The sequence below is a fragment of the Polistes dominula genome, unplaced genomic scaffold (assembly GCF_049000335.1).
Source record: "Polistes dominula isolate Pdom_NZ unplaced genomic scaffold, Pdom_raw_medaka contig_15, whole genome shotgun sequence".
Classification (NCBI taxonomy): Eukaryota; Metazoa; Arthropoda; class Insecta; order Hymenoptera; family Vespidae; genus Polistes; species Polistes dominula.
The window spans coordinates 5,781,971-5,794,970 of NW_028300915.1; the positions used below are offsets into that span (position 1 = coordinate 5,781,971).

A 13,000-nucleotide genomic window follows, 5' to 3' on the forward strand; every position below is an offset into this window, starting at 1 on the left:
ATTAAAGTGAAGTATTACAATTTGAATACGCGAATCTAACAAATTTTTAAACAAATAAATGTTATCAATGTGGAACGTGATTAAAACTCTCTAAATAATTATTACAATATTATATTATAAAATATACATAATATTTAACGGGGGTGATGTAATGATCGAATGATAAAGAATAATAAAAGGAACACACATTCTAAGTGAAAATCGTATGTATCTTTCTACCAAGAGATTATTTTTCTACAAGCAACTCTTTATTCGCAACACTGATAAAAATGTGTTTCGCGTCGCATCTATCTTCGCAAATTTACATATCGCGCGTTCACGTTTATATAACACTACCATAGCCTTGTTGGTTCGGATATATTCCCGTACACAATCGCGAGTGTTTTCAACGAAAGCACTTAACTCTCTCACTCTTTTCTAGCATCGGCGAACTTTTAGCATCGACTTTTTCCTCGATACATAAATATCTATACGGTCAATGATAGGTAGCTACGGAGGAGTGTGGGGAGAAAAAAGAAGAAGGGGAAAAGGAAAGAAAGATAAAGATAGAAAAAGAGGAACGAAGAGTACTAAAAGCATCCATATTTTCTTTTCTCCGGCGGGAAATATGACGATGCATCACGAGGAGATCATCAATCGGTTATAGCATAACGTATCTATGTTTCTTACGCACTCAAACCGGATACGGCAGTGATAAACGAAAAAGTACGATTGAACGTTTCGTCTTTTTTGACGTTCGAAGTTTAAAAGAAAAAAGTAAAAAGTAAAGTAAAGTAAAGGAAGGAAAAGTTGAAACTTCTCTGGGTGCAAAATTGCACCTTAGGAATAAAACATTTTACGATGACGTAGGTTCTCCAAATCCACGCGACGAACTCGCTTCATTTCTATTTTCTACTCGCGATCTGGCAATAAATTTCTATTTCATGCGTGTCAAGACAAAAAGACACATACGAAAAAAATTCCTAAATCAAGTTAAGTTACCGAACGATATATCGCTGGACAATATTTCTATATTTTGCAAAAGAGTAAATACCTTAAGCAATAGAAAGCGCTCGCTGTGTTGCTTTTTAGAAATATATATCGAACGTCGAAAATACGATCGAAGTATAGTAGTCGAATATAAATCGTAATATTCTTTCTCTCTCGTAAAAATAAATCTGATTAAGAAATATAGGAAATGTGGTAATAAACGCAAGAACCATCGTAGAAATATTCCGGATCCCTTCTTACCATCGATACTTCGCGTATTTTTTCCAAAATTTCCATCTAATTTGAAATTTTCTTATCGTATTCTTTCGATCTTCACAAAATGCTTGTGCTCTCACGATAATACACATTTCAAAAACATTCCCATAAACTTTAGCGACGTAACACGACGGTTTGGTAGGAAAGGATATATATATATATAACTAAAAACAGGAAAGATCTTACAGCACGTGAGGTTATGCCATTAAATATGTATAATGAAATGCGCGAGCGAGTTTTCGTGTTTTCGCCACTCGCAGTTCTGAATTTAACCACACATACACTCACACACACATACGAATAACCAACCTACCTTTTCTCGTATATATATATATATACTTACGTATTATACATAAACGCGCGACACGCAAATGGCGAAAGTATAGCTCGCGCTACCTTCGTTGTTTCCAGTGCCGATATAACTTCCGACGTAAATCCTAATAACGCCTAATTTGTAGTCGGACCCGCTAGAACGGAAACCGAACTTTTAAGTATGAAGAGCTTATAGGCGTTATACTCATGACCACCTTCCACCTTCCCCTCCTACTTTCTCCATTATCTACTTCAGCTCGTAAAATGGCAAAAAACCCGTCTTGGACATTAACCGGCTGTAATAAGAAGCCTTTTCTTACTCCTACACTTCCTCGATCGAACCTTCTTCCTCTCTTATACCTTCAAGTTCGTTCAAGCATATCTATTCGTCGTTTCGATCTAAAGTTTTCAACATAGACGTAAGTATACTTCCAGCACGTGTTTCCTATTGTCGAGCAAGCACCCGATCACGAAATACGATATTTTTCCACGCGAAAAGAGATCAACAGGGTATTCTCCACTCTAGCATCAAGATTTCATTACCAACGAATCTCGATATCGTCTGAATCGGATAAAGGATATTTTTAAAGATGACGATAGCTAACCGAATCAATTTGAATCGACGTAATAATAACAACAAAAATATACATGATAGTATCAGGAAATATAATGAATTTATTTCGAAATTTATTGAAATCGAAGTTAACGATAATATAAGAAAAATAAAAAAAGCAAACAAATAAAAGTTAAGTAGGTATAATCTTCGTCATATTGACAAAGGAATGAATAAATTGATGGCATAGTATCCAATTATTCAATGTTATGCGATTTCCTTTCCTCTTGTTTCCAGATACGGAGGCCCGGACACATATCAAGTGACAGAAAAGTTCAACGTTGACTGGGGCACATATCTCGTGTCAAACAAGAGTATTATATACGCTGCCATCGACGGCAGGGGCTCCGGATTAATGGGCAACAGCATGCTATTCGCAGGATACCGGAACCTTGGTACCGTTGAAATCATTGACCAGATTAATGTAACGAGGTAAGTTTCTTGACAAATATTACGAGAGAAAGAGAGAAAGAGAGAGAGATAGAACATTTCCCGCTATTCGCGTGTTCACGCTTAAACAAGGAAAGTTGGTCCGATATCGTTTCGAATAATCCATGGTAAAAGTAGGTAGAAAACTTTGCTATATGTGGCAATGTAGAATTACACTCGAACGAAATTCAAAATAAATTACTCGTGCATTATGTAACCACTTTCTACGTTTTCTACGTGTAGATGGGTTAAACTGCAGCAGAAGAAGAAGAAGAAGAAGAAAGAACAGCAATAATCTTTTTATGTTTTTATTGTTGTCAGGAAAAAAAACTTTTTCTGTTCTTTTAAAACCTGATCATTTTTCAGCATTCTTCTTTTTTTTCTTTTTTCTATTTTTTTTTTCTTTATAGAATTTATAACGTTTAAAAGAGAGGAAGGAAAGGTAACGAAAATTTGAAACAACTAACTTGATTCGCTTGAGAATCGTTAGGGGAAAGTTAACTCGAAAACTAATTATAGGCTAGTTCGTTTTTTTTCTCGTTACACTCGTTGACCGTATAACTTATTTCGCACCTGGATTGCTAATTCTCTAATCCAACTGCTCGAGATAACTAACTTTTAAGTTCTAATGTCCAATTTCTGTCTCTCTCTCTCTCTCTCTCTCTCTCTCTCTCTCTATCTATCTATCTCTATTTCCATCTCTATCTCTCTTTTGGTTTCGAATGAGTACTTTCAACGAACTTCTCGAAATCTTCTTCTTTTATACATAGAAAACTACAGAGATACGTTCGCAAGAGGAAAATTGCTCTTTAGCTTTATCCGAATTTATAGGCCCACGAGTAGAGCATCTTTTCCCTTCCTTTCGTTCGACCCTCCATCGCTCGCTTCTCGGTACGCTCGTATTTTCCTTTCGCTGTCATGGGTAATTCGTTTCGACGGAAAGGGTCCGAAGAACCGAGGCAAAAGCTATCCCTTTAAGTTATGGCATAGCAAACTTATACGTTTGATAAAGATATCGCAATATTTTATAACTTTTTTTTCTTTCCCAATCTACCAACGTACCTTCCCATAGATAGGAAATTATATATTTTTCGATTATTAATTAGAATCAAATATATATTATATATAAAGAAATCGTAGAGCGTATAGAAATTTAACGATTATCTATCATTCGAATAATGATCATAATCTAGGTACCAAATTCTTATTCAATCAAAGTCTCGTTAATGATATAATACGAAATCTATTCGATATTAAAACTTATTCGATAATTATATATTCATTACTTACCATCTACATATATGCATTTAATAAGATATAAAATGATAGAAAGGAATACTAAAATACTATAAGGAATATAAAATACTATTTCCACAATACTATTCTAATATTATATCGAATCGTTTTTTTTATATATATTTTAACCGTTATAATATATCCTTAAAAATGTATTTAACTAGACAGAGAAATATTATTTCATCTATTATTTCATCTGACGTATGTACATATATCATTCAGTTTCCTGAAAAGATACATATCTTCCAATCAAAAAAAAATTCATGTCTTTTCTAGTAGAAAAACGAAATATTTCGAATCCGTTTGGTTATACGGAAGTGCTGTTTCGCTGGAATCCCCGATTGTCTTTCCTGTAAAGACGACTTCTTCAGAGATTGCTCAAAGCCTTGAGTCTACCAAAGCTCGAATTTCCGTCCAATTGATTCCTACAGGAAATCGACAGATCGTCAAAAGACAACCGGATAGTAAACCACATTGTGTTTCGTAACTTCTACTCTTGGTACTACGTTAAAAGTGAAATCTTCTGAAAAAGGGATGGAGATAGGATAGTAAGAGAGAAAGAAATAAAAACGTTGGTAGTTCAATTTGCTGTACCATTCCTAGACACACAACACACAACACACAACACACAACACACACACATACACAGACATCATCATACATTCATTTATTTTCATATATACATATGCGTATATGTACCTTTATATGTAGATATATACGTATAGAAAATACGTGCAAGTATATGTAAGGAGATGTTTTGCTGGCGCGTCACATCGCGTCCTCTCTGTAAAAAGCTAGTCGCAAAATTGGAAGCCGTCCAAGCGATTGCGGAATCGTCCGACTCGCTTTAACCTCTGCTGTTCATCCCTCTTCTTCTCTCTTTTTCCCTCCTTCTCCCTATCACTTTTAGCTTTCTAAAACTTTCCTACTTCCAGTGCATTGTCCTCTTTTAGAACCATTTTTACTTATATCTTTTATATACATATATATATATTCATTCAATCGATTTTTTTTTTGCTTTTTTTTATTTTGAGTACAAATTTCATTGCCAAAATTGTAAATAATTTGTAGATTATTAAAAGAATTATAATTGTGTGATTGATATATTTTGGTATATATTTGCGGTATTTCTCAATTTCGAAAATTGCTACAACCCACGTAGTTTCACATAATATGATCGTTTGATTTTATCTCTTACGTGAAATAGTTTTAAACGAATAACTGCTGAGATATCTACCTTGCATTCCTCCCCCCCCCCTATCTAGCTTTTTTTCTCTTCTATTCGTCTAAAGTTCCATTTCATTTCTAGAAAAGGAGAAATAGAAAGAAAGTAAAGAAATGACAAGAGCTTTCAAGAGTTATTTACGTATATGATTTATTCAAATTGAATTTTTGATAAAAATTATAAAATATAAAAATATAAGAAATTAATTACAAGAAGAAGAACGTTGATTATTGTAAAATGTTGTTTTCTTTTAATAAAAAAAAAAGATAAAGTTACTCGAAACATTGTTAACAAAAAAATTCGGCAACATGTTACTACACATACGAAGGAAAGTAGAACATTGATTCACAACAAAAGAAACGTCAATAGTACAACATTGACAATCGAGAAAAGGAAAAACTATGAAAAAAATATAGAAAGGGTACAAAGAATAAGAAACGAAAGCAAAGGAAGCAAATCAACAAAACTATAAAAAGTCGTTTTCTATCAACGCTACTGCATTACTACTACTACTAACTACTACTACTACTACTACTACTACTACTACTACTACTACTACTACTATTACTACTACTACTACTACTACTACTACTATTGGTGTTACTGTTCTATTTCCGTGACAATTGAATTCTTACGTTCAAAAGGGAGAGAAAGAGAGAACCAAAGATTCGTCAAGTCTTTCAGCTCAATTTACAAAGCGAATAAGTTTCGAAGAAAACGCAATCCACTGTGTTCCTGACTGTATCTCTTGTTACAAAATGAAAGCACAAAAAAATAAATAAAAAAAAAGGAATAGATAGATAGATAGATAGATAGACAAAGAGACGAACGGACAAAAAGGGGATGGTGGCTTGTCCTACGACACATTTCCACATAGGATACAAGGATAGAATGTGGTCCCAGTGGGGCCATTATTATCAGACGTATAAGAAGCAACAAAACAGAATCTTTTGAAAGAATCGAAAATGGGACCTGGGATAAGGATCTTATTTTTCACCACCCTCTTCTCCAACATCTAGATACGCAAGTATCTTATATATCGATAAAACAGAAAATTAGATCGACCTGATGGATATTATGTTTTGTACAAAAAGATAAATATATTTATTAGCCTAATAAATTTGGATAAAAGTTTAATTATTTTCTTTCGATTGAACGAATATGAAAAATAAAAGTGAATTAATTGATTGTAATTAAGAGTCTATAATAGTATAAATTAATAAATCATTTTAATTTTCAAGTAGTATTATTGACCATGACATTGTCAGCGTTGTAATAAGATATCACGTTAGTCCGAAGGGATTTCACAACCATGTGCTTGCAACAAAAACTCTCAAGCCACTTATCTTGTCTTGTAAGGAAGACAATCGTGTTACCTGAGCATGCACACCAAGAGCTTGGATATTTCTATGCTATGAGAGGATTAAGAAGAAGGAAGGATAAAAAAGATGAAGAAGAAAAGAAAGGAAAAGAAAGGAAAAGAAAGAGAAAGAGAGGTGAAAGGAGAAAAAAAGAAGGAGTGGTTAAAGTCAGTCTTGATCTTTATCGCGTTCTAGTCGAACATCCTGAGAAACGCTTCTCTCAGAGAAGAACAGGGTTTTCCTTTTACAAGCTACGTTACTTTAGCGCGTTATTCTCAAATAAAAAAAAATAGGGGAAAAAATAAGAAAAAATAAGAAAGGGTAATTTCATACTTGCTCTTACAGAATCGCTACCACTTCCGGCCGAGGAAGTTGAAGAGTGCATTAAAAATTTGCCTTAAGGATTATTTTAAGATCCCTCAACTGAGTTTGACTAAAAAAGAAAAAAAAAAAGATGAAAAAGATGAGAGAGAGAAAAGAGAAAAAGACCTTTTTTACGTTTTACTCGTCTCATTTCTCTATCCTATACCTTGTATTCCTTCCTTTAAAATTTATCGTTGCTCCACGTTGCGTCTATCTCTGTGTTTCAGGCACCTGCAGAATAAGTTACCCTTCATCGATCGCACTAGAACGGCAATTTGGGGTTGGAGTTATGGAGGTTACGCCACCGGTATGTCACTCGCTATGGATTTCAATGGTGTCTTCAAATGTGGTATGTCTGTGGCTCCTGTCACGGATTGGGCTCTTTATGGTACGTCTTATTTAATACAAACTTTTATTTCAATTTTGACTTATATATCATTTATCTTTTCAATCTTTTCACTTCATTTATTTCTTTTCAACGAACATTCGTTCCAACGTAGTTTCAAATAAAGAATTGCGACGGTTTAATTACGAATAGTGGTACGCGAAATGAAAAAGAAAAAAATAAGTTGGTGAAAAAGAGATCGAGGGTATAAATGACCACGCGTTAATGAACATTAATTACCAACTTTTCGCACAGCGCAAGTTCTATGAATGCGATACATAACATGACGCCGGCGGCCCTCTCTTTGTTATACCGAAACACATTAATCTCTTCTATCGTATTAGCTCTACCGAAGGAAATCCTTTAATTAGTAACGCAACTTTAATTACAGATTCAATATACACCGAACGATTCATGGGTCTACCAGTCGGCGCTGATAATCTTCAAGGATACGAAAGGGGTCAATTGTTGAACAAAGTCGACAACATAAAGAATAAAATGTATTATCTAATCCATGGTACTCTCGACGACAACGTACATTATCAACAATCTCTGATGCTAGCAAAAGTTCTCGAACAAAAGGACATTCTTTTTAGACAACAAGTAAAAATCTTGATCATTTTATTAATTCCGCGACGATGATTAATTTTCGATATGTTATTTATTTCAAATTGCATGCGTATAATTTTGATTTATTTTTTTTTCTCCTTAGACGTACACCGACGAGGATCATGGAATTCTACAATCGAGAACGCATCTCTATCATTCATTGGAAAACTTTTTAGACGAATGCTTTCAACCGTCGTCATGATTAAAGCACGGAACTTTACTGACAATCTAGGCACCTTATACACCACTTGCCTCACAGTCCATTTGTAAATAATTTACCACTTGTACATAGTTAATGTACAATAATGTAATATGAGGTTTAGTGTACATAATTTGGGAAGAGAAAAATAAGAAATAAATAAAGAAACTAAAATCGTCGTTGTCGTTATCGTCGTTGTTGACGTTTAAATGATAATGATACCGACAACGATGTAGTTACGAAAGACAGATTTATGAGAAAACGTCTTTGATACATTTTGTAAGAAAGAATAAAAAAAAAGAAATCTGAATTCATTAGTAAAATCGAAGGCCTAAGAAAATCAAAGGCGCGTTGGCGCTTTGATTTTCAGATTCCATAAAGTTTTGAGTGCACGTACATTTATATATTTTATTACCAATTAACAAATCGCTTTTACTCTAAGCGATTCCGATAGAATATTTATCTCCTCTTGTTTTTCTTTTCTCTTTGTACGAGAAACTATGCGCGATTTCTAGTTAGATTTTTAAACAAATATTCGATCGCGCAAACCTATTGAAATTTGGTAAATAATACCTTCTGATACGAAGTTATTTATACCTTTAAGGTGTAAGATCTCGAAATTTAAAAGAATATTTTTATCCAATTGACTTATATTATATTATACTTATTTTTATTATTATTATTATTATTATTATTATTATTACATATATATATATATATATAATTAGGAATTTTAATATTGATATATTACAATTTCTTACTTTTCCAATTGCTACATAAAACTCTGAGAATGGGTCATAATTTTATTCTTTTATCTAATAAAACGTACTATATATTATATGAACTATATTTTAATGAAAATCTTTTGTACTTCAAATTTAAATAAAAAGAATGATTTAATTAAAATTTAAATAAATGTATCATCTAATCGCGTGCACGGCAGGTTTAGTCTGAGAATGATAAATAATAATTATATGTATTTAAATAATTTTTCTTTTACATTATGTATTAATAATATGAAACAAAGTTGACTATATATAAGTCCAATAATAAGAATGCCCTCGCAAGAAATTGCAAATGTAAGTTTTTAAAATACAAAATCAAATTCTTAGAATTTTACTACTCAGAGTTCACATAAAGTTCCTCTATTAGTTTATGAAAACCCTTTTCTTGTGACACAAGATAGCATATCTATTATAAAATATTATTAGAATGTGGGCAATTAAAAGTATGTTAACGTCAAGTGAGATATATAAAGAAGGAGAATTATCGAGGAAAAAATTTATGACTAATAAGATTTTTTAATCAAAGGACCACTACGTCATAACAGTTTTAAAAGTGGATCAAAATGAATTTATTAAGATAATTGTTACCTTTTATGCTGACATACTGTATATATCAAATTACTTAATTACCATTTAATTAAGATATCCATATATTGTTATAACAAAATTGTACTATTGACCCTGTAGAGTTATAAAAATACTTATACCCTCCTCATTCATCATTTGTTGAGTGTATTATAAATAAAGTTCTATGTTTTATTAGAAGATCGTGCAATTGTATTTAAATGAATTAAACTCCCATATTTAAAATTCTTTACTTTAAAAAGGATAAAATCCAAAACATACTCAAATCATGAATTTTCTGTTTCTTTGAATCTGTAAAGTAAAATTAAATTTGTTATACACCAATCTACGCAATTAAATTTTGTAAATCTAATAACTAAAATAATAACTAAATCTAATAATAAATTGTGCACTTATTACATAGTACATACTTGCACTTAGTACATGTGTAAAACACAGTTTGTCCTTCATCAGCTGATCTTAATTGCAATGTAGCATATGACATTTTTTCATTTCCACACTGCGGACATAGACGTTCAACTACTGGACCATCACCATTTTGGTCGTTCTCATCGGTTTCTTTTAAACGAGTGTAAGCATTCTTTGATTGAAAATGAATAGTATAAGACATAGCCATATTACCGTACACTGAAAGTAATTTAAATTTACTTACTAGACTAAAATAAAAATTATGCGGTGTAACAGCGAAGAATGGAAATTAATATTTTTAGTTTAATGTAAAGCTTTTAAAGAGATTTTCTCTTTACATTCAAACTACATGTATTTCATTTAAGTATTCAATCTGTAGTTAATAATAATCAATTATTATTAATTATCCATAAGATAAGATAACTTAATCTGTCTCTATGAATTGTAAAAGAATTATCAAAAGAGAGAAAAAATCAAGTTAACCTAATTATTTGCACAAGAGAATTAAAATTTTTCACTAAACTTTTGCACGTGCGCACTACTACTAAGCATAAAACGAAATATGTAAATACTAACCTTCAGGTCCCCAGTTTCGTTTGCAGCAATAACAAGATACAAGGCCTTTTTCTTCCAATAAAGGAAGAATCGATCCACATTGTGGGCAAAAGCCTGGTGCTGTAGTGAATGACACGGTATTTGTATCCACAGACATATTTCTATTATTTTTCTTTATAATTTAACTACGAAAGTGTATTTCAGTACGTTATAATGTAAAAATCTCTTGCGAAGTAACACGCGCGTCACATAACCTCTTACGACACGTCGTCGCGTTCCTAACCTAACATAGCCACCCTTTACAAGTACTACTACTATTTTCCCCTCCGCTGCAATCTAATTTTTTATCCTTTTCTTTTTCGTTATGGAAAAAGAAGGGGGAAGAGAGGGATAACACTATGAATGAATTAACTCAATATGAATGGTGTATTTGAAATTGGTACCATCTAGCGGTTAAATTTTGATTTAAATAGTTTCAAACATAAGTCAGTGTTTCTCAACTGCTGCAACGCAGTACCGCGCCCTAACATCAATTACTGTAAGTTGTGAAAGCTTTTCCTAAAATTTATTTCAATTTTCTAAGTAAGATACAGTCAACCGTATAATATGTATTACGAGTTATGTATCATTTGTTAGGAACAATTATAAAAGAACTCCAGTTTTTAAAAAATTAAAATTTTTTTAGAATAATTACTTTAATTGAAAAAATATTAATGATTAAATTTGTTTGAATCGAACACTTCTTTTATATTAAAAATGAATTTATCAAGCTAAGATATACGATGATTAAGAAGCATTACTTTAAGCAACGAAATACTGAAATTTTATCTACTGTTTTTCCTTTGAAATTTTTATAAAATAGAAAGAAATAGATAATGTAATAGGTAATATGTTAACCATTAATTGATTATCATGTATAGTAAACCCTCCTATAATACATTATTCTCATAACGTTGTTTCCATATTATGCGCTACGAATTAATTTAATTTGCACTGATTGAGAGTTTATAATGCGAATTAATCACGTTAAAGGAAAATCTGTCGTATTAAACATTTTACAATAAAAAACAAAATACGAATAATATAGGAACACTTTTCTCGAAAAAAACATTAGATTGTATTTGAACTATACAGATCGAGAGCAGACTGTGAATACGCGTACGATGTTTCTTCTGGAAAAGTACAACTAACTTTGTGATCGTTATATATCATATAACATGGTATAATTTAATTTCGTTTTGCTAATCTCTCGAGTAGAATAGAAATATTAAAAATTGTTTCTCTTTTTCTTTTTTTAAAATGCAAATTTCTCTATACTATGATAAATAAAATTGAGTAAATCAAATTTTCGTCTAATATAATAATTAATTTCTTAACAAAAGATATCATAGATAAGATTCGCGAATAATCAAGATTTAAATTAACGTGCACGCTAATGCAATTCTCCTGCTACTCCATTATCTACATCTTAATATTTCAGGTCGTTGAGTTCACGCATCTCACACATAATGATAATGCCAAAGTTGAATAATCGCTTGGTCGTTGCTTTCTTCATGGGTCTCACGTTCTTGCAACCGGCGAATGGGTAAGATACATATATACTTGTAAGATCAATATCTGAAACTTGACAAAAGCATAAAACAAGATCCGCGAAAGCGGCATTTTACGTGCCGTTGCGCATCGATAATACTCTAACTAGTGGGATGTTTGATGGTAGGAGGAAAATGACATTGTTCGACTTTACGAGGATGGATAACGTGGACGACTGGCAAGAGATATCGGATACCGTAAGAACAGTCGGGAAATCTAAAGCCACATTGGTCTTACAAAAAACACAAATCTTTCAAAGAGCCGTCTTTTTTACTCTTCTCAATCCTCAACCCAACGGAGCTGGATTTGCTGGCGTGAGAACTCAAACAAATTTAAATTTGAAGGATTTCCAGAATATTGACATTACTTGTCGTGGACAAGGCAAGAATAATCATTACAAAGTTGTTCTTAGACACAATGGGCTTAATGCTAACAAAGACTTGACTTATGAGCAATTTTTCGACGTAAGTTTAAATCAAATCAATTTATGCACTATATTTAAATTAGAGGAATCGTATAAGTAAATATGTTTATTTATTCCTTAAATTTTTATGCGTATATCATTAATCCAGGCGCCGATGTCGAATGAAGAATTCTCAACTGTCTCCTTAAAGTTAGATAATTTCAAACCTTTCTACCGTGGAAAGGAAATACCCGATGGGGAACCTTTGAATGTGGAAAATATTACGATGTTTGGCCTACAAGTGTTCGGTGGCGTCTATTTACCATTTAAACAAAGCAGCGTGTCAGCTTTGGAGATTGAAACTATTGCAGCATCTTAAGTATTCTTGTTATTACTGCGACATTTGAATTTAAATCATAATCCAATAATAAATAACGCTTACTAAAGGAAATCTATTATTATAAAAATACTTGTATAATATCGAATAAATAGTTATAGATATTAATGTAGATATAATCTTACATAAAATACTGTCATAATCAAGATGAAACATTAGGTACCTTAAAAAATCGTTCCAAATTTATCTCCGATCATCTGAAAAGAAACTTCCTTTCACGATATGATACAAATCGAAGAA

General features: G+C 32.1%; 3 protein-coding genes and 1 long non-coding RNA gene across 20 annotated transcripts in view; 2 read left to right on the forward strand and 2 right to left on the reverse strand.

Moving 5' to 3' along the window:
• LOC107071121 (uncharacterized) overlaps positions 1–7,150 on the reverse strand; it is a 48,795-nt gene extending 41,645 nt beyond the window's left edge. For 2 of the 3 annotated variants that reach the window (XR_016175943.1, XR_016175941.1), the window contains exon 1: positions 6,815–7,065. This is a non-coding gene — a long non-coding RNA (uncharacterized LOC107071121). Of the gene's footprint in view, positions 1–6,814 lie in introns of all 3 variants that reach the window. The other variant, XR_016175942.1, reaches the window with a different exon arrangement.
• The window catches only part of LOC107071056 (dipeptidyl peptidase 4 omega), a 290,948-nt gene extending 281,361 nt beyond the window's left edge, over positions 1–9,587 (forward strand). For all 13 annotated transcript variants that reach the window (XM_015329736.2, XM_089170285.1, XM_015329763.2 and 10 more), the window contains 4 exons: positions 2,408–2,602; positions 7,072–7,232; positions 7,621–7,832; positions 7,942–9,587. In XM_015329736.2, coding sequence (XP_015185222.1) covers positions 2,408–2,602; positions 7,072–7,232; positions 7,621–7,832; positions 7,942–8,040 — 667 coding nt within the window. In that variant the 3' untranslated portion in view covers positions 8,041–9,587. The remainder of the gene's footprint in view (positions 1–2,407; positions 2,603–7,071; positions 7,233–7,620; positions 7,833–7,941) is intronic.
• RpI12 (RNA polymerase I subunit RpI12) lies at positions 9,368–10,527 on the reverse strand. The gene is made up of 3 exons (XM_015329819.2): positions 10,392–10,527; positions 9,818–10,034; positions 9,368–9,698 (listed from the first exon to the last, which is right to left on the reverse strand). The coding sequence occupies exons 1-3, from the start codon at positions 10,525–10,527 to the stop codon at positions 9,674–9,676; spliced, it is 378 nt and encodes a 125-aa protein (XP_015185305.1). The 3' UTR covers positions 9,368–9,673.
• Positions 10,380–12,872, forward strand: LOC107071083 (uncharacterized). Of its 3 annotated transcripts, none has more exons than XM_015329784.2 (4): positions 10,380–10,507; positions 11,851–11,955; positions 12,088–12,424; positions 12,533–12,872. In XM_015329784.2, the coding sequence occupies exons 1-4, from the start codon at positions 10,500–10,502 to the stop codon at positions 12,740–12,742; spliced, it is 660 nt and encodes a 219-aa protein (XP_015185270.1). In that variant the 5' UTR covers positions 10,380–10,499; the 3' UTR covers positions 12,743–12,872. The 3 variants fall into 3 exon arrangements, with proteins under 3 accessions (XP_015185270.1, XP_015185279.1, XP_089026424.1); XM_015329793.2 differs by lacking the exon at positions 10,380–10,507 and adding an exon at positions 10,771–10,908; XM_089170298.1 differs by lacking the exon at positions 10,380–10,507 and adding an exon at positions 10,934–10,952.
• Positions 12,873–13,000: the final 128 nt, after the last annotated feature.

What these genes read in the sequence shown, in the direction of transcription:
- RpI12 (XM_015329819.2), bottom strand. Translation starts at nt 10,527, where the DNA reads ATGTCTGTGGATACAAATACCGTGTCATTCACTACAGCACCAGGCTTT. An exon ending in ACGAAACTGGGGACCTGAAG is followed by an intron (nt 10,035 to 10,391) that starts GTTAGTATTTAC and finishes AATTACTTTCAG; the next exon opens with TGTACGGTAATATGGCTATG. An exon ending in TACACATGTACTAAGTGCAA is followed by an intron (nt 9,699 to 9,817) that starts GTATGTACTATG and finishes TTTACTTTACAG; the next exon opens with ATTCAAAGAAACAGAAAATT.
- LOC107071083 (XM_015329784.2), top strand. An exon ending in TTCTTGCAACCGGCGAATGG is followed by an intron (nt 11,956 to 12,087) that starts GTAAGATACATA and finishes GTTTGATGGTAG; the next exon opens with GAGGAAAATGACATTGTTCG. An exon ending in CTTATGAGCAATTTTTCGAC is followed by an intron (nt 12,425 to 12,532) that starts GTAAGTTTAAAT and finishes TCATTAATCCAG; the next exon opens with GCGCCGATGTCGAATGAAGA.